The sequence below is a fragment of the Callorhinchus milii genome, unplaced genomic scaffold, assembly GCF_018977255.1.
Source record: "Callorhinchus milii isolate IMCB2004 unplaced genomic scaffold, IMCB_Cmil_1.0 Scaffold4, whole genome shotgun sequence".
Lineage (NCBI taxonomy): Eukaryota > Metazoa > Chordata > Chondrichthyes > Chimaeriformes > Callorhinchidae > Callorhinchus > Callorhinchus milii.
The window spans coordinates 20589597-20616915 of record NW_024704745.1 but is presented as its reverse complement, the minus strand read 5'-3'; the positions used below and the strand labels follow the sequence as shown (position 1 = coordinate 20616915).

General features: G+C 39.6%; 1 protein-coding gene across 3 annotated transcripts in view; it reads right to left on the bottom strand.

Annotated features, from left to right (window-relative positions):
* Positions 1-1899: 1899 nt before the first annotated feature.
* Positions 1900-27319, bottom strand: part of LOC103177515 (rho GTPase-activating protein 6) — a 301249-nt gene continuing 275829 nt past the window's right edge. For all 3 annotated transcript variants that reach the window (XM_042334731.1, XM_007891714.2, XM_007891715.2), the window contains exons 9-12: positions 26644-26823; positions 14435-14532; positions 12585-12847; positions 1900-4120 (exon numbers count right to left, since the gene is read on the bottom strand). In XM_042334731.1, the coding sequence (XP_042190665.1) occupies positions 3309-4120; positions 12585-12847; positions 14435-14532; positions 26644-26823 (1353 nt within the window). In that variant the 3' untranslated portion in view covers positions 1900-3308. The remainder of the gene's footprint in view (positions 4121-12584; positions 12848-14434; positions 14533-26643; positions 26824-27319) is intronic.

The following is a 27319-nucleotide window of genomic DNA, read 5'->3' as shown; positions in this document are numbered from 1 at the left end:
GAACACTGGTTTGCTTGGTAATGATTGTTGCACTAGATGTGCTATTTGTGAGAATGACATATTTGAACTTGACATCAGCTGAAGGAAAGCTGAATCCTAATTAAGATTAAAGTACTTATTATTCAAATCCATTCAACATAAATCATTTAAATTGACTATTTAATATATTCTCCAGTGAGGAATGTCTGTACTACAAGATGTCCTAACAGGTAACCTTTGAGCTTGGAAGATATAAATAAACTGGCTAAATGGAATGATTTATTGCAGTGAGTGTAAAGCAGAGTAATGCCTGGATGTAGATGATTGTTATTGTTAATGATGTAATGTTAATCTTATGTTCGTAAACCGTATGATTCTTGAACAAAGTGTGTATCTGTGTGCGTCAGTATCTGTCTGACCCGGGTGTTGAGCGGTTACGATATGTTGGCAGCTAAACCTTTTGTAGCCTAAAAGGTGATTTGTTTCTTCTTTCCCTAATGTTATTAATTTCTAGCCATTATCTGCTTACGACATTATGTTACTCCCATTAAGTGTATATTTAATTCCATTGAGTTGAAGATACTTTTAACTTGTCATAATGGGAGAGGTGAAACTTCTGACACACTAACTTCACAAGCTGTCATCCAAAAGGAGAAAGATTAAGAGATTCTCTTTTGTTCTTCAGTTTGCGCAAGTCATGGCACAGAGCACCAGAATGACGCAGAGGAAAGTTGAAATGATCAGCGGTTTATTTCATTTCCCTAAATGAGCATTCCCACAAAATCCTAAAGTGACTGCGGAATGAGCTGCTGTCTGACAGCTAGGCTTCATAAGCCATCCCCTTGTGCCGGTTGCTCAGATTCAATAGGTAGTTGCGGGGGCTTGAAAAACTCATGCTCTGAATGGCTCTTCAACCTTTGATTATACTCATCCTCCTCATGTAAATATGTAAATATCACACGGCACAACATTCAGCTTATTTTTTAAAAAAAGCAATTATAAATGCTATCTGTTTTTCTCATTATAATTTCTAAGCCTGTTACCACCTTTTGAATGTTAAAACATTCTCTCGATTCTATATTTAGTTTTAGAGGCCAAGAGGCATTTTACAAAGTTAAAAAGTCTGTTTTTTTTTTTTAAAAATGTTTAAAAGCTTTAAACACAAAACATGAAAAAACTTTGGGATATTTGTGAAAAGTGGGCAGTATTTGTCCTAATTAAAAGGCCAGGTTTATGATCTAGCCTTTTATTATGATCGTTTTGCAAAGTGCTTGAGGCCCCAGTCTTCCTCTTGGCCTCCAATCATTATTGTTTCATAATAATAATTAATAATAATCCTTGCATTTGGTATAACACCTTTCATGTCGGGAAGATGTCCGAAAGCGCTTCACAGGATTTACAACAAGATTACATTTGTATAGCGCCTTTCACGTCGGGAGGAAGTCCCAAGGGGCTATGATATGGAGTGAGTGTATATTTGTGGGCAAACATGGCAACCAATTTACACACAGCAATGTCCCACAAACAGCCATGCAGTAAATTACCTACTTCATTTGGAGGATTGTTGGCTATGACATCAGGAGAAACTCCCTTCTCTTTTAGAATAGTGCCGAGGGATTTTTAACATCCACCTGAACAGGCAGACCGGACTCGGTTTAACATCTCATCCGAAGGACGGCACCTCCAACAATGCAACATACCCCCAGCACTACATTGGGAGTGTCAACCCAGACTACGTGATTCCAAGTCCCGATGTGGGGCTTGCACTTACAACCTTCTGACTTAGAGGCGAGAGTGCTACCACTGAGCCAGGCTGACACACATATCGCACTAAGAAACTTCTGTTTAAACATAATTTACATCAAAGACACAAATGCCTACAATGCCCCTTGTCGTTCACAAACACTCGGAAATCATTTGTGCTTCTGCACTTTTTTTNAATTCTATATGGCACATGTAAGACTTTAGATGACATCACAAGAACAGTCATGTTGACTAGTTTAAGACCTGTGCTGTGCTAGGTCCCAAACTCCTTTACATAACATGTATTTGTAGTTGTATTTGACTGCCATTACAATTTACATGTGGAAATAACTGTGGTCAGTTGCTGGCCCCAGCCTTAGAACTTGTTAAACGTCACATTATAAAACAAACATGTTTCTTTTTTTAAAAATAAAACATACAAATTGCTGGATTTTTAATCTAGTGACACATGACTTTGGCACAATTGTTTTGGAAACCAAGCTATCTCTCACAGCAATGGTCAAAGCACACTGTTTGCAGGTTTCCCAATTCAATACATCAAAATATGTAACCATTCTATCTTCGTCAGAATGTGAGCTATATGGTACTGCAACAACAACAAGAAGATTGCATTTATAGAGCGCCTTTCACGTCGGGAGGACGTCCCAGATACTACATGACAAGAAATCTTCTGTATTTCCTCATGCTTTGGCTTGATGATTGACTTCCTCACACAACATCACCAATCTGACACTAATTGGCTATTACCGTGCAATGATCCTGATGCTGCCTCTGATGCTGCACAAATCCAACTTCAGACTGTTGTTGGGCAGGGGGAAGGAAAAGAAAATTAACTCGTTGACAATACATGTGAGTAACATAGCGACAAGAACAGTAACTGGCAGTAACTAGGTTACTGTTCCTGGGTGTTCCAGCTGAAAGTTTAAACTAGCAAATGCAACTGAAAAAGGTGATGGTATCTTACAATGGAAGTTGACAGTACTGTAGTACTGCAGTGGTTAATTCAGTTAGTCAGTGGCAAGAAGGTATGTCTAGCATACAAAGATTCTTTAAAACTACACAACAGGGAAACCAGCCAGTACAACAACTAAAGCCACTGATGTCACTGGTCACCATGGCATAAAAATAAGTGCAATAACATATGAACAGTCCAAATTGTTTTCTGAATGTGGACACCTAATATATCGTTAAACATAATCTATTACAGAATATACAGTTATTCAAATGCATACATATAAATACAAATCAATGGAAATGACACCACAGCACTGACACTGTATTAATATATGTTCATATAGCTTATACATACAGCAACATTCATTAGAAGCAAAAGTGTTTATCCTAAGCTTACTCTATAGATGCTGACAAACCGATTGGCTTTGTACAGGAAAGTTTAAGATTGTGTGGTTTCCTGAAAGTGAAAGGAAGTTAAAATATTTATTAAAAATCACACACAAATTTTAGGTGGTGTGTTGCAGAATTTCCATTCTTTTCTTTTATCTATAAGAACAAAAAGAATTGAATGACATCTAATCAAAGCGCCTACTTTTAAGCAGTCTGTGATATCATACAAGAGTTTCTGGTAATGAATCGGCATTGTCTGCAGAAAGGAGCTCCCAGATTTGCCATCGTTCTCTCTGCCATTCCACCCAGTCGGGTTCTGCCAAAATGTTTTTGTTTTTCTGACTGTCTGTTTGAGTTGACCAATTTCTATTCCCATCGTGACATGGCATGGATGCCTGCTGCTCAGACTTCATTGTTGGCTGCTCAGATTTCATTGTTGGCTGCTCAGAATTCATTGTTGGCTGTTTAGGCTTCATTGTCAACTGCTCAGGAGACGATGATTTTAGTTCAACTACCTGGGACGTGGCCACACATTGCTGAGTCTTCTGATGTTGCAACAATGTTTGTTCTGGTCCTATGCCAGATTTGCTGGAAAATGGAGAACTTGTATTTAAAAGGCCAGGGTATGGAGGAAGGGGCCGAGTGTCATTTCTGTTGATGTCTCCATGTTTAAAATAGGATGGCCATAGTTTCTTGTGTAAGAAAGAAGGTTCTGAAGTTTTCTGAGGAACTTCCTCTGCACTTTCTGTGAATTGTTGCTCTCGTCTGGAACACAAAGATTCCAGGCTTAGCTGCACATGCCTCTTGTTTCCTGCCGCATGAGGACTACTGCAAACACGGCTTACAGGAATATGAGTCCTGCATTTAGGGAGTCCTGCAGATGTACGAGTTCTTCGCACTGGCTGCTTCCCACTGTCCAGAGACAGCGTGGAAGAGGTCTGAGCTACTGGACAGTCTGCTATCAGGTTCCCCTGGGAAAGAGAACACTGTCTCTGTGGTAAGGTGCTGCTTTCGTAAATGTCTCCATATGAACCTAGGAAGAATCAGAAAAAGCTATTAACAAGTGATTTTGCAGGCTAAGGATCAAGTGCAGCTCAATTCCACTCTGAGCCATGTTGAGTGGGGTGATGCTGATAAAGGAAAGAGCGAAACATTAACAGTCCATGCCACCTTTTGGCTGCCAGCTCTACTGAGCCCTGGTTGGTTCTGATAAACTGGATGTACATCCATTTTCTTAGTTGAAGAGATTAAGAAGCCAGGCAGGTACTGAATTCTTAACCTCTTCAACTAACAGAGTGGGTGTACAGCCAGCAATCAGAAGCTACAGGTGCCCAGACCCCACCAGTGTCCAAGAGGATACAATTACAGATTTAGAAATACAGAACACAAGAAATGGTTACCAGTTTGGGATTTGAACAGTTAATCTAACAACTGCTTGCATATGCTTTCCAGAAATGAACGCTGCAGTCCATAATTATTTTTGTTGTATCTTATTCTTCGTTTCATACAATCCTAGATAACAGCATCTAAAAAGTACTCTAAATGTTACTGGCTGTTCAGAAACTTCCGAGCCAAAATCTCTTGACTATACATGGAAATCCCTGTCGAATGCGCTGTTTACTTACTGTGCAGGTTTGCTGATGGCCACACCACTCAAGCACTTTTTTAGCCGCAAGCACTTTTGGGATTTTCTAATAAATCTTCTAAGAGATTAATGGATAATTGACATCATGCTAGAGTTTGTATTAGAATTTGTTACATAACTCAATGAGATTCTAAAAGTAGTTTCAAATTCCTAAATTTCAAAAATTTATATTTTAGTCAATGTTGCATTTGACAAATGCAGAGTTATTATCTGCAAGTAAAGTACTTTTCCATGAGCAATCAAAGGTGTAGGATACAGATGGCCAAAGTATAAGAACATGATATATTTACAAACACACATACATACAACATAGGACTTATTGCAAAAGGGATTAAGGGATATGGGGATAAGGCAGGGTTAGGTTATTAGCTGGAGTTAGATTAGAAGATCAGCCATGATTGAATGGCGTGGCAGGCTCGAAGGGCCGAATGGCCTACTCCTGCTCCTACACGTTATGTTATGTTATGTTATGCTTAGACATTTTTATGCTTTGCAATGTTGCACAGCAAATGCCAACATATTTTATAGGAATTTTAATGCATATCTATATTATTGGATATTATTATCCAGACTGATCTGTTATCCTGTGTATTTCTCTTTACTCCTAAAATTGCCACATTTAAAATTTGAGGATGAGAAATTGCCTCAAAATGTTATCATTGAATAGATTATTGAGAGATGGGAAACTCATAGTTGGTATGTGGTTCACATATATATGATTTCAAATGTGGTTATCAACTGGGCCAATAATTCCAACCAGCTTTACCAATATATGCTAATGTGTTTCTTTTCTCAGTTTGTGGCTGGCCAAAGACAAAACTATCTGTGTTTCTTTGCACAAGTGGCCTCCTTCCTCTGGTTAGTCAAACCACAGAGCAAAATTAATCAACAAGTAGACCAAACCCTTCTTTCTGATTACCATAGCTGGAACAAAATGTTATGGTATTAATATAGCGTAGACAGAAAAACTAATTTAGGAAAATCAAATAAAACAAAATAAAATATGTGAAGAGGCCCGGTAGCATTCAATTCAGTAAATGATTCCCAAATAGAAAGTCATGTGAAAAATCTGAGAAGTGTCTGTCACAAGAACATGGATGTATTATCCATGGAGCACGGTCAAAGAGGAAGGTTTTCAGGCAGGACTTGAAAAAGGGGAGAGAGGGGGCAAGGCGGTGGGATTGAGGGAGAGTGTTTCAGAGTTTCGAGGTGTAGTGACGTATTTGGGGCATATTTCCTTAATGACAAATTATTTTTTGTTAGTAAGGGAATAATATACGGTAATAAAATTTATCTGCTTTTGGGAAATCAACTGAAACAAATCCCTTCACATTCATTAATTTTGCTGGTACATACTCTGAAAAATGCAAGTATCTGACAATACAATATTTTGAACAAGCATATATTTTTTGAACAAGAAAGTGTGAATCTATAAGAACTTGCATTTTTATAATACTTTATGTTGAAACAAGTCAGAATCCATCTCAGATAATTACAGTCAAGTGTAGTGACTGTTGTTTTGGAGGCAAAGTTTGCAGCGTTTGCACAAAGTCTCACAAATAGCCATAATCCGGAGGTTTGCTAACCAAGGCACCAGGAAAAACTCCTGCATCTTTTCCTTAGTGTCATCCTGAAGAAACAGACCGGAGCTGAGTATAATACCCCATCCAAAGTATACCACCTCTGACAATGCAGCATTCCTCAGTACTGCACTGGTGTACCAGGCTAGATTATGAGGCAAATCCTTGTGTGGGTCATAAACCTACCTCCGACCCAAAGTGCTGCCAACTGAACCAACCAGACAATCAACATAGGCAAAACATGAGCACTCTGTATCACTGACAGCACAAAACAATCTATTTTTAACTAAGAAAAGAATATTTAAGAGTTAAAGCCAATCTATAGCACATACCGCCATTATCTCCAGGAAATATTTTCACAGTTCACAGTGACATTACCGGAAGTACTTTGGAATCCAGCAATGTCACTGTGAACAGGATACAGCTTATACTTAAAATGAATATTTTCATGTAATTCTTATCATTCTAATAAATTACGTAGTGTGTGCTACAAACAGCATACTTGAAGAAGACCTGTGGGACTATGATTCATGTCCCACTGTAGTGCTGACCATAGCAGACTGATGAATTATCAGGTCAAAGTGCTCATGAATCATTACTTTTTTTAAATCAGCACACTTTGTGAAATGAAGCATGACTAGAATTACCCTGAAATATTTCACACAGATTCGAATTTTTGACATTTTAAGTGCATCTTGTCCAATAAAATGCCCGAGTTAAAACATTTTTCTGATAATCAGGTAGAATAATAAGAAAAAATCCCTTGTCAAGATATGATTGTATCAAAAGAGATTACTGTAAGTTAGACATTATAAGGTCTGACTTACAGGAATTGTTTAACATCAGAAACCATCAGATTTTATTATTACATTTGTACTTGTTATCTGTGAAAGATTTGGTTTAAGTTTCTGATTTTGATTAATTTCTTATAAACTGCATCAGAGAATCTTCTAATATTGTTAAAATCCCAGGAAATAATGTCCCACAAACAGTCATGAAGTGAAGGACCAATTTTACGTGAGGGCTTGATGGCTAGGATAAACTCCTTCCCTTTTCAAAAAGCGCCATGGGATCTTTCATGTACACTTGAAGAGACGGACAGAACTTTTGTTTAATGTCTCATCTGTACAGCACCTCTAATAATGCAGCACTTCTCCAAGTACTGTCGCCTCCCAACTGCGCTCTTTCCACCCATTCATTATTCGAACCCCTTCAGTCAGAAACTGCCCTGGTCAAGGTCACCAATGACATCTTGACTATCTGCGACCAGGGCTCCCTCTGCCTCCTCGTCCTCCTCGACCTATCGGCCGCATTCAATACGGTCGACCACGCTATCCTCCTCCACCGCTTGTCCTCCCACCTCAACCTTCAAGGCACTGTCCTTGAGTGGTTTAGGTCGTACCTCTCCCACCGCCTTCATTTTGTTTCCACAAACGGCTTTTCCTCCAGCCCCCGCACTGTCTTGTGCGGTGTCCCTCAGGGCTCTGTCCTCGGTCCCCTCCTCTTCACCCTCTATATGCTCCCCCTTGGTGACATCATCCGCAGACATGGGGTTAACTTCCACATGTATGTGGATGACACCCAACTCTACCTTTCCTCCTCTACCCTCAACTCCACGACCACCGATGTCCTGACAGCTGCCTGTCCGACATCGAGTCCTGGACGAGAGACAACTTTCTTCAGCTCAACGTGCACAAAACTGAGGCCCTCCTGATTGGCTCACGCCAGCGCCTCCGCACCTCAGGCACTGACAGCATCAGCATCCAAGGCTGCACTCTCCACCTCTCAAAGCCAGTCAGGAACCTCGGCGTTCTGTTCGACCCTGAGCTGTCCTTTCTTCCTCGTATCCGTGCCACAACTGGCACCGCCTTCCATCACCTCCGGAATATCGCCAGACTACGACACTACCTCATCCCTCACACTGCTGAAACACTGGTCCACCCCTTTATCACCTCAAGGCTGGACTATGGGAACTCTCTCCTCGCCGGCCTTCCCGGCACCTCCCTCCACAAGCTGCAGGTCATTCAGAACTCTGCAGCTCGTGTACTGTCCCGCACCAGGCTTCGTGACCACATCACTCCCACCCTCGCTCGCCTCCTCTGGCTCCCCGTCCCCCAGAGGATCGAATTCAAGATCCTCATCCTCACCTACAAGGCCATTCACGGCCTTGCTCCCTCCTACCTCTCTGACCTACTATCCCCCTACCTACCTGCCCGTACTCTCCGTTCCTCTGGCTCCAGTCTGCTCCACATCCCCCGCCCCAACTGCCCTACCATCAGTGGCCGGGCCTTCAGCCTCTCAGCCCCTAGGCTCTGGAACTCTATCCCCCAGTGCCTTCGCCGCCTCCTCCCTTTCCTCCTTCAAGGCCAGTCTCAAGACCTTTCTCTTCGACAGTGCCTTCAGCTCCCCTCTCGACTCTCTACCCCCTCCTCACCTAAAAACGTATAGTTAAATGCAGACACCTACAATATCCAGCCTAGATAGCTACAGTTATCATGGCAATCTTGTCCATGCATTATTTTAAAAAATAATTTTTGTCTTTTCTCCAGTAATATCTCACCTAAATTATCATTCGCATACAGCACCATCACAATTGACAGGTCGTGTGAACTTCAGATAAGACTAGTTTTAACAGCAGTGTATGTGGGTCAGCACATCAGGCCTGTTCAAAATGGTGAGACTGTTACAGTGACAGAAGAACAACAACAAATTACATTTATATAGCCCCCTTCAAGCAGGGCAATGTCCCGGAGCACTTAAAGAAAGCTGGATTACAAGCCATTACAATGACAAAGACATGATTGGATAATTGCCATGATGTCTCAGAACAGAGATAGATGCCAAATTGTTGGCCACTGTGGAAAATTGTGTTATTGGCCATTCTTTATATTCTAAATGGTTACATTCTGAAATACCCCATGGAGCTTCTTCAGCAGGTTCTATTTTATTCTGACAGCTGTGAATCATCTGAAGAATATACTTAGAAATGTTCTGATTTCTTTTCTAAGAAGTACAATTATAAAAATAATTCCTACCAGGAAACTTGTGCAAAGTTTTCACATTGGACTCAAAAGCCCCCCAAAAAACTGATGAACTGAAATCGAACTGCAAACGTGGAATCAACAACAACAATAACAACAACAACAAGATTCCATTTATAAAGCGCCTTTCACGTCAGGAGGACGTCCCAAGGCGCTGCACAGTTGGGTCATGACCCGAGCAGGATCAACACAAAATATTGGAGATTGCTCCTCAATCAGGGCTTTGAGCTCATAATCTATGCTGCCACTTGAATGCAGTGCTGGAGAAGCACTGCAAAGTTGGAGATGCCAACCTTTGGATGAGACGTTAAACCAAGGTCCTAACTACCTGTTTAGGGCACTATTCAAAAAGAGAAGTGAATTTCTCCCCAGAACAACAATCCTTTGGATAAAATTCATTCACTTCATGGCTTTTTGTGGGATAATAATAATAATCCTTGCATTTGATATAGCACTTTTCACGTCTTCTTGACGTCTCAAAGTGCTTCACAGAATAGACTGTAAAGTGAATTGATCGTATATTTGTGGGCGAAATGCAGCAGCCAATTGTGCACAGTAGTGTCCCACAAACAGTCGTGGATTGAAAATGACCAATTTATTATTGTTTTGTTTTTGGAGGGATTATTATTAGGCATGTGGAGTAAGGAAACGGGCCCAAGGTTTCACCCTGCCAGGAATTGAACCCTGGTGTCTCACTTGCAAGGCGAGTGCTCTAACCACTGAGCTACAGGACTCCACGGGATACTGCTATGTGCAAATTGACTGCTATTTTCATCAACACAATCCTGTGAAAATCCCGTGAAGCTCTTTGAGGCACTTCAAAGATGTGATAAGGCACTATATCAAATGCGACCTTTATTACTATTATTATGAAATTGCATGTATAGCAAGCCAAACTAAACTACGATAAACGAAAGACGATGCCACTGAACCATTACTAACAACCATAACAAGGACTGGAACCAAAAGGTCAACGATTTGAAATTTGGTCTGATTTTTGAAAAAATAATTTTTTTGGTTTTGACTTTGGCAACTGCTGCTGTGCCACCATCATTCAAAAGTCATCTGCAGTCTTTTTGACATAATATGCTGCGGTCAACAGTTACCAATTGGTCTTTGAAAATTTAGCTAGGCTCGAAGTAAAGATTGTCTAGGCCAACGTTAATAATACTGAGTATCCAGCAAGGTCTCCATTGGCTTGAGTCCCAGGGTTTCCCATCACTCAAATCCATGTCACAGGTTTCAAATCATCAGAATATCAGGGGTAGACTATTAATGTGCTAGCCTGTGTACGGAGCAACGAAGGAGAGTGTTTTCAGTGAGCACAATGAAACAAGAAAGTTTACTAAGGCTATGAGCTCAGGGAATGAGATGCAAGGATTATTACTATTATTATGAAATTACATGTATAGCAAGCCAAATTAAACTACGACAAACAATTCTTACTTTCTATTCTTAATTTTAAACAACATTTTATGCACCTGTGAACATCTGACACCACTGCAATCCTTATCGTTGATGCATTGATAATTCAGTGCAAAGACTACCAATATAAGGTACTAGCTGTACCCGTTGCAACTACACTTGCAACCAAAGGATGCAATATGGAATGCAGATCAACACACAGACAGACATTTCATCTTTATCTATGCTGATCTGGGAGGACTCCTGTGGGAAGGACTCCTTTTGGGAGGACACAGTGGGAGGAATCGGCGCTTTAGAAATGTAATTTTGTTGTTGTTGCCGCGGCTTAGCTTTGTCTGTGTTCTTTATTTTGTTCCCGCCACTTGGCAAAGTGCATGTTTTGTGATGCAGGATGCCACAGCGCCATGGTCAGTCAGCATGGCCACCAGGTGTAACTGCAGTGTGTCTGTACATACATACATACATACTATGACACACGAGGCCACAGTGCCACTTTGATTCAGCGGCCACCAGGTGTAACTGCAGTGAAAAACGCAAAACTGAAAATAACTCATGAACGATAGGAGATACCCAGAAACAAATATGCCCATGTCACTCCTAGTAGCAAGATCTTTCTGATGAGGTATAAATCATGTCTCTACATCAATTGGTTAGTGACATCCTTCTTGAAGCGCAGACAGACATTGTCATTTTAATAGTATAGATAGAAGATAGAAGAAGATTAAGCGATATGGCAAAAGGAATTAAAAGACCTAGCAAGATCTAATAAATGGTGGTACAGGCTTGATATTTTTATGTTTCATGTTCATGTTGGTTCATGTTTTCCGTGGAGTCCTGTAGCTCAGTGGTTAGAGCACTCGCTTTGCAAGCGAGAGACCTGAGTTCAATTCCAGGCAGGGCGAAACCTTGGGCAAGTTTCCTTACTCCACATGCCTAATAATAATCCCTCCAAAACCAAAAACAATAATAAAGTGGTCATTTTCAATCCACGACTGTTTGTGGGACATTGCTGTGCGCAATTGGCTGCCGCGTTTTCCCACAAATATACAGTCAATTCACTTTACAGTGTGTTCTGTGAAGCGCTTTGGGACGTCCTCCCGACGTGAAAAGCGCTATATCAAATTCAAGGATTATTATTATTATTATTATATTCTTAAACACTAGTGATGCAAATGTTTGGCAATTGTAGAACTTGTATATCAACAAAAACAACTTGCATTTATAGAGCACTCATCATGCAGGTAACGTCTTGAAGCATTTAACAGTGGTGTGGTTTGAAAACAAAATGTCAGTACGTGCTTGGAACATTTAGAGGGTATGGGTTGGATTGCTCTTATGTTTGTGTGCAGTCAGTCTAGTGGATTTTGATGTTCTGATTACCCAATTTCTATGCGGTAACGATAACGTTCATTGAAAAGGATCGATTCCACAGTGATGTTACAGCAAGCTTTCACTTCCATACAGGACCCACCGTCAAGATCACGAGCTCAGTGAAACGAGAATGCTTGCCGCTTGTCACTGTATTCTTATTCTCTGACTGGTTCCATTTTCAACATTCAAACTGGACTCATTCGTAGCTTTGTGCTAGGGTACATTGTGCAGATGGTGCAAGCTGAAGAGGTGTATAATTACAGTATACAGCAGTGAACCTTCTACGTAACCATTTTGTAGTGACATACCCTTTATAATGGTAAAGATATGAAGACTAAAGCTGTTTACTATTATTACAATCCCTGCTGTGAGTCAATCCTACATTACAGTCAATACTTTTGAAAGTAACTGTAATAAATATTGGACATGCCTTACCTTTTCCAGGCCACGAAACTGGAGAACTATCCCGAGATTTGGATTTTAAGTGTCCGACTAAGGCATACTGTTCAGGAACCTTAAAGAGTTTTTCAGAACCAGGGCTGATATCACCTGGCCTTTGCACCAGTAGCTTTTCTGACAGTACAGGAGAGTTATTGTCATAGGGTGAAACTTCTCCACTGGAGACCTTGTTGGAGTCAGTAGATGAGTGCCGTCCTCCCAACGAGTAAGAGACTTCTGATCGTGTCAGATCTGGGCTCCTATTAAAGATGATCACATTGTATTTTATTGACAAACTAAAGTTATACAGATAAACACACCAAATTAAACCGAAAGATTCCATTTCCTACACCAGTTATGCTGGTGACTTTTCCTACTGAGACGGCTAATTTAGTTCCATTTAGTCCAAAATGTTACTTTTTTTAATATTCATGATTTCAATTCAATTCTCTCCTTTCCTTCCATTTGTAATTTAAACAGTTCTGTGATTGCAACTCAAAGTCTTGTTCAATCCTATTTTGGATCCCACATTACGGTTTTATTACTCAGAACAAATTATTCCCTCCTGACTCTGAAATGTGTAATTAGAGACAACATTTTGAAATCCCTTTCCTGGTGGTCACTTAATTTCTGATGTATGTAATTGAAATAAATATTTTTCAAGTGAAGAAATAACACATTTAACTCGTCAGGGGGAGAATCTACAATCCATGAATGTCTCACTGAGTCTTTGTAAGTGAGCCCAATTACTGCTTGAAGGGTTACGGGGATAAGGTGGAGCATTGGGTTGAATGGGCACCTTGCTCTGAGAGTTGGTGTAGACTTGATAGGTTGAATGTGTTATAAATTCTATGATTCTAGGCTTTCTGGTTTTATTTTTGCAGAAACCATTTTAAGACCTCTGCATAAAGAGCAGCAAATTTTATTTAAAAAAAGGTTACTCATCCAGGATTCATCCAGAATGATAGATTGAAATGGTACACAATGAATATCAGTCATGCAACAGTTACTTTCCAAATATTGTTTTATCAATACACAAAAAACTACTGGACCTCTAGGCCAAAGCCTCCATTTTCTGTTTAAAATTAAGCAAGACATTTTTACTTACTAATCTCTAAGAAAGAGAGCTAGGAAAATTATTTATTACTTGTGGAATGCACATAGAGTATTTCTCATTTTAATATAATGTCAAGCATGTTCATGAAATGAATCATATGTGCACACACGTATGGGAAAACATGGTTTGATAACCACTTTCTTATTCAGATGCTATCCTATGAACAATCTGCATCAGTCCTACATAGTTTGTCAAATTAATCACAAATAAATATTTTTCTCATAGATGAATATTATTTTTGATCTTTTTAAAGATTGCACTTTATTAAACTATGCATTCAAACGTCTTCCAAACTCACAACAGTAAATGCACAAAAACACACTGATATTTTATAAAGAGGTCACCTTGTGCATTTCTGAAGCATAAAATACTTGCAAGTGATTAATAGCCATTAATAGACTTTTGAAGAAGAATATAAAAACAGTAAGGTAAAGAGTAAGGATAACGGATTGGAGAATTGAGCTCCAATGAATGAGGTGGCAATAATTCTTATTAATAAGCCAAATGACCTTCTCCTACTCTGTAATTTCTTTGATGGTATCCTAAAAATGTTACTTGTGGATATTGGTTGCTACTGCAAATGAGCTCCTGGTGAAATGCATTTGTCTAATTCCAGTTTGGTTCATACGGTGTATGAGCAGCAGAGGTCAGCACGGAGCAATGAATAGAAATGCCCTAAACTAAAAGATTGCATTGTTAAGGAAAAGCCATTGCAACATGAGTTACTTACGATGACTGCGAAGCTTTCCTACGCAGCAAGTAGTCAACAACATCTGGATCAGTCTCTAGCAAACTCATCAACACCTCATTTTGTAATTCTGGGGGAACCTAAAAAGAATATAAAGCAGACTTTATGAATCAGCTGAAAGTAGAATTCATTCCACGATATGCACACCCAATGACCTACTAATTAGAATAATAATAAACATGTCGCATTCTATCTTATATCTTTAACATTATCTAGCAGATAAGAGATCTATCTGCAGTATTACTAAAGCAATGTGAAATTATTGACTTTGTAATTTTTTAATGTGGTGTCTAATAGATTTCTTACCACATTTGGTGTTTCAGCAATTTAATAATCACACATTTCTTATTAAGACATCTGTTATAAACTGCTGCAAGGCAGACCTCACCGTCTCAATTCTATTAGCCAAGGTTATTGATTAATAATAAAATGCACGATTTTATTTAAATTCATCTATGTGATGACTGACGAGTTAGCCTTACCAGTGGAAACACTTCCTTACAGGAAAGGTGGAGGGACAGAGGGCAAAGGAAAGAAAAACTAGCCCATTGAATCTTATAGAGCCATTGTTGACCACTTCTTAGCTGCAAGATATGAAGCCTGCAAGTAAGTTTCTATGTTTCTAAGTTTCTTGATAATAAGAATAAGAATAATAAAAATAAATGATAATCCTTGCATTTGGTAAAGTGCCTTTCACGTCAGAAAGACACCTCAAAGCACTTGACAGGATTTACTGTAAAGTAGTGACTGTATTTTGTAGGTGAATGAGGCAGCCATTTGCACACAAAATTGTCCCATAAACAGCCATGAAGTAAACGGCTGGGGGTTTGTTGCCCAGGTCACCAGGAGGAACCTCCTAAAATGTTGGCCACTGAGGAAAGACCTGAAGGAGCATAGAAGTTTTTTTTTAAAAAGGTGAAAGTGATCACTTTGGTACATTGATACACATTATAAATTATGTCTCTGTAATTTAGTACAAACTAAGAGAGCTTTTTTAGTGCTCTGTAATTTTTGAAATATAATTGTAATGATACCCAAAACAGATTGTACATACATTTTTATTTCAGAATCCATTTCATAAGATTTAAGATGCATTATTACCAGAACTGTTTCTCATTAAGTCAATAACCACTTTAAGAATATTAATTTTATTGAATATAATAAAATACAGTTAAATCTTGGTAAACACTAAACACGCTGCCAGGAAGTTGTGTGCCATAGGATTCAGCTATTCCATAAACCCCAGATATAAATAGAAAATGTATAAACATTTGTACCAAAGCCAGTTTCATAATACACTCAGCAAATTATCCAACTCCTTCCTCAGAAAGCATTTTAATGCTTTAACAAAAACAAATCTTTATTTACACAAGAGTGCTAGACTTTGAAATTGTGCATTGAGTGGGGGCTATATAATGTGAAACTCGCTACTTTAATTTTTATCTATTCATGCTGTTTGTGAATCCGTCAATATTAATTTATTGGAAAAATGTTCCCAATTCTTTTGGCAAATCTGAAGGTGCCACGGAGAGCATTGAATGGGTGCAGGCGAGAAGTGAATCCAAGTTGGATGCTGTGTTGAGTGGGGAACAAAATGAAGGGATGCTGTGCTGAGCACTGAGGGGGTCAGACCCATGCTGGCCTCCCCTAAAATGCCCTCCTCCCTGCAACTCTCCCACTCTGTCCTGCTCTCTCTCCAGCCTCCCCGCCTTCTATCTCTGCTTGATCCCCCCACTGCCTCCCTCTGCTCCAGCCTGGGAATTCTCCGCTGGGCTCATCGCGGCACTCGGCGCTAGCTGTCCAGCAGCAGCCACACTGACCTCCCCATTCCCCACTACCGCTACAAGCCACCCGCAACCCTGACCCCGGGGGCTAACCTCTCCTCCCTCATCTGCATCCCCACCCTCCCTCTCAAACATTCCACTACCCCCTCTCATCCCACACATCCCCCTGCCAACTGTCCAGAAAATGTTGGACTTCGAGTCCAAAATCGAGGGAATCCGCTCAACTGCCACTGCCCTCCCAACTTCCAACCCCTCCCTACCCCCACCCCACACAATTACCCACCCGACAATTATCCATCCCTCCTTCCACACCTTTGAACCTGTCACCCCCTCCTCTGTCTTCAACACGGTAACCTCCATGAAGTCCACCACCTGCTCCCTCGACCCCATGCCCACCCCTGTCCTTAAATGCAGCTCAACCTCTTTGCCCCACTACTCGCGGACATCATTAATCTCTCCCTGTCATCTGGCACTGTTCCTTCCCCCCCTCAAAACAGCCACTAAGGTGGTGCAGTGCTGAATGGGGAGTTGATTCAACCTATACAATATCAATTTTGTATGTCAGTATAATTTTACTACTTCACGCACAATGGTATGTTTGAAATATTCTTTGTGTGGTATGTTCTGAGTTTACAGTATTTAAATAACATGAAGATGAGGCATTATTTACTCCCTGGTATTCCTGTATGTTACGGGCAAAAATTGTGTATTCACAATTGTTTATAAATCAAGAATTGTGGCTACTATCTGGTTGTGGATCTTCCCCCTTTTTATGACAGAAGATACGTAAATAATAATAATTATTGATTCCATTTGATATAGATCTCTTCACGTTAGGAGGATGTCTCAAAGCACTTCACCGGATGTTTCTGTAAAGTGTAATGACTGCATATTTTGTAGTCGAACACGGCAGTCAACTTGAGCACAGCAATGTCCCACAAATAGTGATGAAGGGAAATGTCAGCAATGCAAAAAAAAAATCATACTGCTGGCTTTACAGGCTGATAGCTCAGCTCAGTCAACCTATAACTAGGAAATCATGGCAGCCGGCGTCAGCCAGAGGCAGTAGAAGGGTCCATTTGTTCTGCTGCCTCTTGTACATTTGTCTCTTGAGGCCACATTAAAACTCACTTTGATGTTAGTGTTAAACACCTCAGAAAGCAACAAGGTTTCTTTATATTCCAGCTTGCTGGATATACACATAGCATCAGTATTACTTGTAATATTTTGTGCATTTTATTCTAGCAACCTGCCATACTACCCTGAAAGAGAAAACAATCAAAATATTAACATATCTCACTAATTCAGATACTGAATGACTTGCTTGGCATTTCTAAGTTCAAACACTATTTAAGAGCTTTGTTTTTCTCTCATTATTTTACTCTCGAACTGTAACTGCAATCAACCAGAGAAAAGATTTAATGAAAGATTTTTCACTCTGCTTTATCAGGGAATTTTTCAAGTGGAAAAAAGAAAGCAAAGACAAAGAAATGTAATAAAGAATTATTACAAAGAAAAATAAAGTACAGAATTACCAATATCAATTATAACATATTGTTCTTTGATGCAAAAGCTATGGGGCGGAAAGGTAAAGGACAGTCAAATACAGTTATGGTTAAAAATTTAAATATTTTTCTCCGAACACATTTTGTAATATTGTAATAACCCCTGAAGAGGCTTATCTTAGGGTTGAGCAAGTTGGTTCCAGACTCCCTTAATGCCAGTAAAATCACAAAGCATTAACCAAGCAATTATGGTCTGGCATTTGAGAGTGAAGAGGTTATGTCAAACCTATGAGAATTTCTGCCAAATGGTATATGCATTTTATCAATCAGTTTCCTGTTCAAAATAAAATAAATAGAATCCACATGGGGTCTATTTATTAACTGAATAGTATGAAGGAGAGGAATTACTGAGTGGTACAGGTTACTGGACAATCTGGACAAACTCAGCCTGACTAGTGGGCTCAGTTGGTAGCACTTTCGCCTCTGAGTTAGAAGGTTGGGCACTCACGCCCCACGTCAGGGCTTTGAACTCATGCGGTCAAGGCTGACATTCCAGTGCAGTGCTCGAGGGGTGCTGCATTGCTGAAGCTGCCGTCCTTCAGAAAAAACAATAAACTAAGGCCCCGCCCCGTCTGCATGTTTAGGTCAATGTTAAAAGATCCCATAGCACTTTTTGAAAAGATAAGGGAGCTTCTCCCATACACAATTTACAATATATCCTGTGAAGTGCATTGAGACATTCTCCTGACATAAAAGGTACTGTACCAAATATATGTGAATTACTAGCATTACTGTTAACTTGAAACAAGTTTGGGCAATCACAAACCAGTTCCTACAAGATGTGAAAACTGAAGAAATCATACACCTTAGATTGTGCATTCAGGCTGGAGTTAAGACAACATTGGACGAAAAACAGCTTTGCTCTGCATTGTTGTATCCAATTTAAGAACCTTTCCCATTCCTCAGCACCGATATCCCATACCGTAATGATCATAAGCATTCAAAAAGAATCCGAGTAGGAGCAACAGAGGCAGTAACAACAATGGCAAATGTTTTTAAGGATAATCTGTTCAAGTGGGTGTTAGAAATCCCTCAACACCATGCGAAAAATGAAGCACTTTTCCCTGATTTCTAATTAATGATTCTGTTGAAAACTGCTTGTGAGTTTCAGTCATCTTACTAGGCAACAATCCTCCATCTTAATTAAGCATTCACCTCATGGCTGTTTGCGAGATCCAATTGGGGCAGATACCTACAAGCCATCACTAGGCCTGACAATAATCGCTTATGAAGGCTTAGATTAGACATTTTGAAATGTTACTATGAAAATGCTTTATTTTTTTCTTTCTTTCACTATTGGTATGGATTCTAATGTAAGATTTGGTGATTTGAAACCTGCATCTTACACTTATAGTTCAAATTGTCTTATCAGGTGCATTAGAATGACTGAAACTCACAAACAGTTTCCAACAGAATCAATAATTTCAGAAGAATGAAAACTTATGCCCCGTAGCACACGCAAAATCAGAAAACATTTCCATTTCTATCTGCACAGGATTCTAGGACTTCACAATATTGTGTTTTTTTTAAACAACACTAAATTTGTTATTAACATTTTAAACTCAAGTGAATCGATTAATTTGAGTTTTAATGTCAAGGAGTTTCGCCCACACGTATACAGTCAATTCACTTTACAGCAAATTCTGTGAAGCCCTCTTAGACAACTAGAAGACATGAAAAGTGCTATATCAAATGCAAGGATTATTATTATTATTGCAAGCAGCAGCCTGGCAGAAAAATAAAATATTTTTCAAACGTAGCTCTAGCGAAACGTTCCCCAAGTGCAAATCCAAATTGTGTTCCACACAGGAAGACAATTTTAGACAATGTTTTGCAAGTGTGTGTGTGGGTGGGAGGAGGCGCAAGAGGTGAAAGTGTGTGTATGATGGAACTGAAGCATGGTTTAGTGATCTTTAACAGGTACAAAGCCACAACTTCAAGCTGTCAGAATCAAACTCACAACGTGTGTACATGGGGTGGGGAGAGGGCAGGGCGGTGTCCTTGCATGGAGTATAAACACAGACATGAACTAAATGGGCCAAATGGCCTATTTCCATATATTCTATGTAGTGTGCAAGATGTAGGTTCCTGTCAGCTGCTTTTTTCTCAGATTGGCAGATATCCCAAAGTTGCTATCGCCATGTTGCAGCTGACAGAAGGGTGCAATTGAGCACCACAGTAATAGGATGCACCTTCTGGTCCAAGGAGCATAGAGCATATAAACATGCATTTCCCTGGGGTGCCAAGGTTATTAGGCTGCAGGCCAGAACTTGAAATCAACTCAACCCTGTCTAAACACAGGTAAAGAGGGGACAAAATGCTATTGTGATAATATCTAGTAGTTGTAAATAAAAAAANCATTGTTTCTTTAACTCATGTTGAATTGCAGATAATTCAAGACAGTAGTTTGTTGAATTGTTTCAATGATCTTTATTGTTCACGGTTAACTTGTTTCTGTGTTCCAATTTTGTAGGGAAGCATTTCCCACATACTTAAGCGTAAGTATGCATATTTATTTGTATTTTTGTTATAATTTGAGGTTCCAGAAAGAAATCCTTGCACAAAATAGGATTAGATTAAAAGTTCTTCCTGGAATGTGAATGCAATACTTTGCAATTTGAAGAAAATGTTATTCACCAAGGACTGAGGGGCCCAACCATTGTAAATCAGCATCATAAATTACATGCTGCGAGAGCTGGCATGCTCAGGCTCCCGTTTTGCTCATTCTTCAGTGCATACCTTCAGTTTGTAAATAACTGTATTTTTATAACACTACTCTTGCTTTACGCGAATCCCCAAAGGAGATACCCTCCCCTCCTCAACTGATAGGTTTCACATAATACCAACCATGTGGTGGTTGTTTTCCTTTACATTTTAACCATTTATTTCCAATAGTTTTGCAAATGAAACCTTCAACACATTTAGCCTAGATTTACTCTATTAAAATAGCATTTCAGCACATTCAAAATTTGTTAAATTCTTAAATTCAGTTGTGTTTTGAAGTTATTTTTGGAGGGATTATTATTAGGCTCTGTGTGGAGTAAGGAAACTTGCCCAAGGTTTCGCCCTGCCTGGAATTGAACTCAGGTCTCTCGCTTGCAAAGCGAGTGCTCTAACCACTGAGCTACAGGATTCCACTATGTAGTGACCTCCTCAAAAAATTCAATTAGATTCGTCAGACATGACCAATGACTCACAAATCCATGCTGACTCTCTTTGATTAGCTCATACTTGTCCAATTGCTCAGTCACTCGGTCCCTGATGAGAGATTCCAGTAACTTCCCCACAACTAAAGTTAAGGTCTATAGTTACCTAGTTTCTCCCTCCCTCTTTTCTTAAATAATGGAGTGACCTTTGCAATTTTCCAATCAAAGGGCACCCCAAATATAGAGAATTTTAGAACATTATGACAAACGCATCTGCAATTTCCTCCCCTACTTCTTTTAATAACCTGGGGTAGAATCCACCAGGTCCTGGAGATTTGTTTGATCCTAATTTTTTTATTCTATTGGAAATAATAGCTCCCAAAAGACTAAAAAGACCCCTTGAGTTATAAATATAACTTAAGGTGCAAATACTTGCTAAACAATATTACTATCTTCTGGGTCAGTATTACAATGGGTATTCATTCAGACAAAACACTCAAAGAGGAATAAGATTCATTTCCCAACTCAACAGGACATACAAGAACCATAGACATGCAGCTAAACTACAAACAGGATGAAAAAAACAGGATGAGTTGTTTCTGAAAAAATAATAATATAATTCTTGCATTTGATATAGCACCTTATCACATCGTTGAGACGTCTCAAAGCGCTTTACAGAATATACTATAAAGTGAATTGACTATAATTTGTGAGTGAAATATCACTTTTCAAGATCTAAATATCAGTTTAGCCAGGATGGATTAAGCACTGTTCTTGTTCATACTGTGTAGGTTATGAAAAGCCTTCCTCAAAGCTCAGTCTATCTGGATTTTTTTTACAAAAAACAAAATCTCCTGAGATTGAGGACACCTTTGAAGAAGCTTTCAGCTCTGGACCAAACCAAATCTGATTGATGAAATGAAAGTTTTTTCTCACTGCAAGTCTCCTTTCTGCTGGTTGTAAGGATCCAAAGTGAAATTAATAACTCAATATCAATTGCTAGTGTGTGCAAACTTACAGCCCCAAACTGTGGATAAGCCAGTATTAAATTGGCACTAAACTAGGAATCTGACTCAGAGAGACCATAAGAATGGTTGCAATGGGAAATGGAAAAGCATATCCTACTGGTGCAGTCTTCTAAGGTTTGGACTGTTGTTCACACTATGTAGAGGAAACTTTGCTCTACATTTAACTGTTTGTTGTTGATTCTATGTGCAAAATGTGGAAGATATTCTTCATCTGGATGAAGTTATCTTTTAGTTTATCGTATATTCTATGAAGTGCTTTGAGATGTTATCAGACATGATAAGGCATTATATCAATGATTATTATTATTAACTCTCCCCCAACAAACTGCTGTACACAGCTGCCTCTCCCCCCACCCCGTCCATTGACACTCAAGAGCATTTCTCACACTGTTGGGACAGAATGAAATGCGCGGGTTCCTCATCTTAGATTCATTTATTAAAGGCAAAATCTTTGTCTGTGCAACATTTTAACCAGAAAAACAACCAAGCTCGAAATTCTTAAAAAGGACTACAAAGGCAGCATTAGCTAGTAATGTGTTTTTAAACAGATGTTTTTGTTTTACATTCACAACAAATTGTTTTTGAACCCTTAGCTGGCCTCCATGGACAAAAGTGCTGCAGTGGTTGGCACAGTCTAGCTCTTGAAATCGTTTTGGATTACAGGTTTGCTGGATGGATTTTTTTTTCACACTTTTTCTTTGACGAACTGTACTGCACTCCTATTCCCAAGGCAGGTCATGTATTTTAGTCGGCTGCGCAGGTCACATCCTCTCAGTGGGCGCAAATGGATAGCAATTGCTTTCCCTTACACTGCATTATGTTAAATGCCCCTAAAACAAGCCAGATGTTTCTCTGCTAGAACATAGCGCAAATGTCAAAACAATAACTATGAACTGTGGCCCCCCCCAGAGCTGGAGAGCATGAAACAAAACTCTAACTGGCTGTTTCAGTGTCAGCAGAGATTCATTATGAAGGAATTCACAAGCTATGTTCCCACGAATCTTTCATGGGGAGAGAACTCACGGGTGTAGAGAGAAAGGGGTGAATATGGATTAGATAAAAACAAATGTTGCACAGAGATTTATTTCTCTCACTGTTTGGGAGAAAAACACAGAGAAGCCTGCCACCTGTTTCTAACCATCCATCCATATGCTGTTACTGGCGCTCTCTAAATTTGAAAGTATAATCAAATTAGAGGATCATACAAGGAAGGACCTGCACATTAAGCGTGAGCTTTGAAACACAGAAACAGGGTTGAAAAAAATGTTAGGCATTTTGTTCTACAGGAGCGAATGAAATCACTCTGATTGATGGAATAATAATAATAATAATCCTTGCATTTGATATAGTGCCCTATCACATCTTCGAGATGTCTGAAAGAGCTTCACAGAATATACTGTAAAGTGAATTGACTGTATATTATGTGGGCAAAATGTGGCAGCCAATTGCGCTCAGCAGTGTAAGTTAGAAATTATATTTTTAAAGTTTCGAATAATGGATTATCATGCAAGAGCAATTTATTTTGTGGATACTATATTATAATACAAAAACGCTTCTGGTTATCATAAAATGTGTACATTGCCCCAACTGAGCTCCAAGGATAAATGATCAGTGCGAGCGTTGTCATGGAGGCACAGCATTCCCTGGTTCACTAGATACATTCCAAGGATCATCTCTCTGCTGGTCCACAATGTCCTCTGGAAGATAAAACTCCTGGTTGGGCCATGGGTGAATCACTAGTGGGAAATTAGATAAAAGCAAATGTTGCTAAAATTTTATTCTGTAAAATGATCCTCGGTCTTCTGTATTTGGCTACTATTAGGTGGGAATGTAGCCAGTGTGACTCAGCCTGTTTATGGGAATGGTGTTATTCAAGGACAGTACAATAACAATTTGCGTAGCAGAGATGTTAATGAATATTATTCTCAAAAACAATCGCTGGATAATTTGGTGGGAACAATGTACATCCCAATTTCATCATGGTGGCATTAAGTACACGGAACACAATGCTACATCAGGGCTGATATAGCAGTTCAGTATTAGGGAAGAACTGCAAAAATTCCACAGTCACTACACTTTATAGTACAGTAGAACCTCACTAATCCGGTCACTGAAGGGACCGGGCAAAAGTGACCTACTTAGTGAGGTGACCTGATGACTGAAACAGGTCAGGGAATTCAGGTGACTGATGTAATGTTAAGGTCATTGGTAATGGGCGAGGGTGACGAACATTCAACAACCATACTTTGCAATTTCATTAAAATAAAGACACTGTCCCAATTAAAACAAAAGCCGTCATGTATTCAGCCTACCCTTTGAGAACGCATCCAACTTGTGTTCTGCCAATGCCATAGATCACAGCTAACTGTTTACAACTTTTGCCCTTATTGGTTTTGATTAAGTCCATTGTCTCACGTAAGGACAACTCCCTCCGTGGTGGCACGTTTACAGCACTTGTCAACAGTCACTAAATCAAAACAATGTACACACAAACCATGTGCTCTAGATGCAGCACTTGCCAAGAATTGGCTTCAGGATCTCAGGTTAGGCTGCGGGCGCTGGGTGAAGTCGATTTTCCACTCGCGCCGTTTCCGCAATCCCAACACTCCCCGCGCTGCGCATCCGCGACCGGAGCCCACTCTGGCCACTGTAGCAGCTTTGAGGAAACAGCGCGAGAAGCCCAAGGCCGAGTGCACTGTGTACGGGTTAGTAGCGGAGGGGGTGCTTGTACCACGTTTGTCCTGGAGGAAGGCACTGTAGCAGCCACAATCAATGACCGTTGTCCTGAATAGTGAGGTGCCTGTTTTACTGAAGCAGACAGCCTATCTTTTAACATTGACAATGAAAGAGACTGTGAAAATGTGCCCACAATTGTGAGGTGACTGGATTACCGAGGTGACCGCAAACCGGGTTTCTATTGGAAATCCCGTAAAGCACTTTGGGAAGTCCTCCTGATGTGAAAGGCTCTACACCAAATGTAAAGATTCTTATTATTATTTGGAAACATGTTACAGTATTCTCTCATTATAACCAGTCTGAAAGTGCTCACTGCAATATATTATAAATAGCAAAGTTATATGCTTTCCAAGGTAAATTGTACCACGGATATATACAGAAAACAGACTTCTGAGTGTTATTATCTATGGCAGGGTCATTAGCTACCTTTTTGCTAGAATTGAGGTTGGACTGAAGGGCAGACTGCTAGGTCTGGGTGGTCAGTGGTCCCTTTGTGAGCTGCGAGTACAGCTGTGGCATAACTTAACATTTTCCACAACAAATATTTGGTCCAAACACCTGTAAATCAGGTCTGCAAAGGCTGTATTTGAAGTTAGACAGGCAACAGGAGTTGTGGGCCACTTTCAACAACAACAACTTGCATTTATATAACACACTTCACGTGAGGTAGCGTTCCACAGCACTTTCACTAGATATATTCCACTCCGCTTTCCCTCCCTCCCACCCACCACTATCTCTCCTCAGTGCAGCACAGCTGGAAGAGCATGGTATTTGTTTAATTCATCCAAGCCTTGCTCAAGAAATGCTAAGTGTGACTGGGAGACCTGATGAACGAAAATAAAGAAAGGAGGAAGGTTTTTATTTTAATTCTGCATCGAGATAAATAATAAGATCTCACCAAAAATAATCTGAAATGTTTGAATAGGCAATTTGCGGGTGGGTGGGTGAGTGAGCTAAAATAATTGGGGTCTTATTTCCCACATTTCTTCTCTCTGCAATGTAATCAACACTTACGTTGGTGAAAGTTGCTAATACTGAAGAGAGAAACGCTTTTCTGCTGCTTATTGTTGACCGCAAACATACTCAAGTTTGTTTGGGTATCAGTTGGGCTCATATAAATACAAGGCAGAAGATTATAGGGGGATTGCCCAATGAGGGGACCTACCAAGACCCACAGACTTCATTCTGATTGATTGAGATTGCAAAATTAATGATGGTACAAGTGAGATGACATTTTTAAAGCCAATTATTAAAGAGCAAAAGAGAACATTGAAATAATTTACTCAAATACGTCATTTTCAGCCAGGAGTAATTTCACCCTAAAATTCAACTGAAACACTTAAATATTCTTTACATGTAATTGTGTTAGCCGGGCTCAATTGGTAGCATGCTACCCACTCGATCAAAAGGTTGTGAGTTCAAGCCCAAGTCAGGATTTGAGCTCAATCTAAATTGACACTCCAGTGAAGAGCTGTACTGTCAGAGGTGTCATCTTTTGGACAAGAAGTTAAATAAGGTTCCATTGCTAAAGATCACATAACGCTTTCTGTTGGTGTCTTGGCTAATAATCCTCCAGATTAATTTATCATACACATTATAGCTGCCTGTGGGATCTTTCTGGTACAAATCGCTGTTTGTCTACAAAAATTGTAACTGTAATTATCCATGAGACATTTTGAGACATTTAGATGTGATGAAGCACTATAAATGTACAAGATATTTCTCAGCATAATTGTATGAAATTAAAATGTAATAAATACGTCATGATAGAAGTGATCACCGTCACAACCTGTCAAATTTGCAAGATCCCTATCACAGACCTCACACTGAGTTTGAAATGATAGTTCTATCAATTTGGAACACAACAATAAATTACGCTCAACTGAGATACAAGGCACTGCCAACATCTGATTTACAAAAATACCCACTTACCATGAATAGTGTCTCATAGTTTTCGATGATCTTCTGAACAACATTGATAACAGCAGCACTTTCCTCTGCACGGGCTGAGCTTTGCACGCTGAACTCTTTGTCGGAGCTCTTCTGCTTGTGAAGGAGATTTGGGCCAAAAATCGTGGCAAGGTTAAGTGATGTCATTTTGTTCCCAGTCACCTAAAATGGCAAAAATTGATACACACATAAGGATAGCTGAGGAATCAAAAAAATTAAGAGCAGAAAATGTGGAAGCTCACATTCCAGAATCCAGTCACCTGCCAGTTATCCTTGGACTCTGGAAATGGAACATAGGGCTCCCTAGAGTTATGACCAACAATAACTAAATGTATATTAAATTCTTGGTGAAGGAGCTTATGGTGTCTAATAAGCTATTTCCCACAAAGACAATTATATGGTTATACAGAATCCTTATTTGTACTTCAATTTGATATTTGGATTTGTGTTTAGTATTCTACTTTCATTATTTTTATTTAAAAAACAACATTCAAACTCTGATTATTTTGGTTCACACATCTCTTCCTTCTTCCTGCTCCCATTTTGGAAAGGTGTCAGTTTGGCTCAGTTGGTAGCACTCTCACTTCTGAGTTCAACACCCATGTAGAGAATTTGGCTCAAACTAGGCTGACACTCCAATGCAGGGATGGGGTAGCAG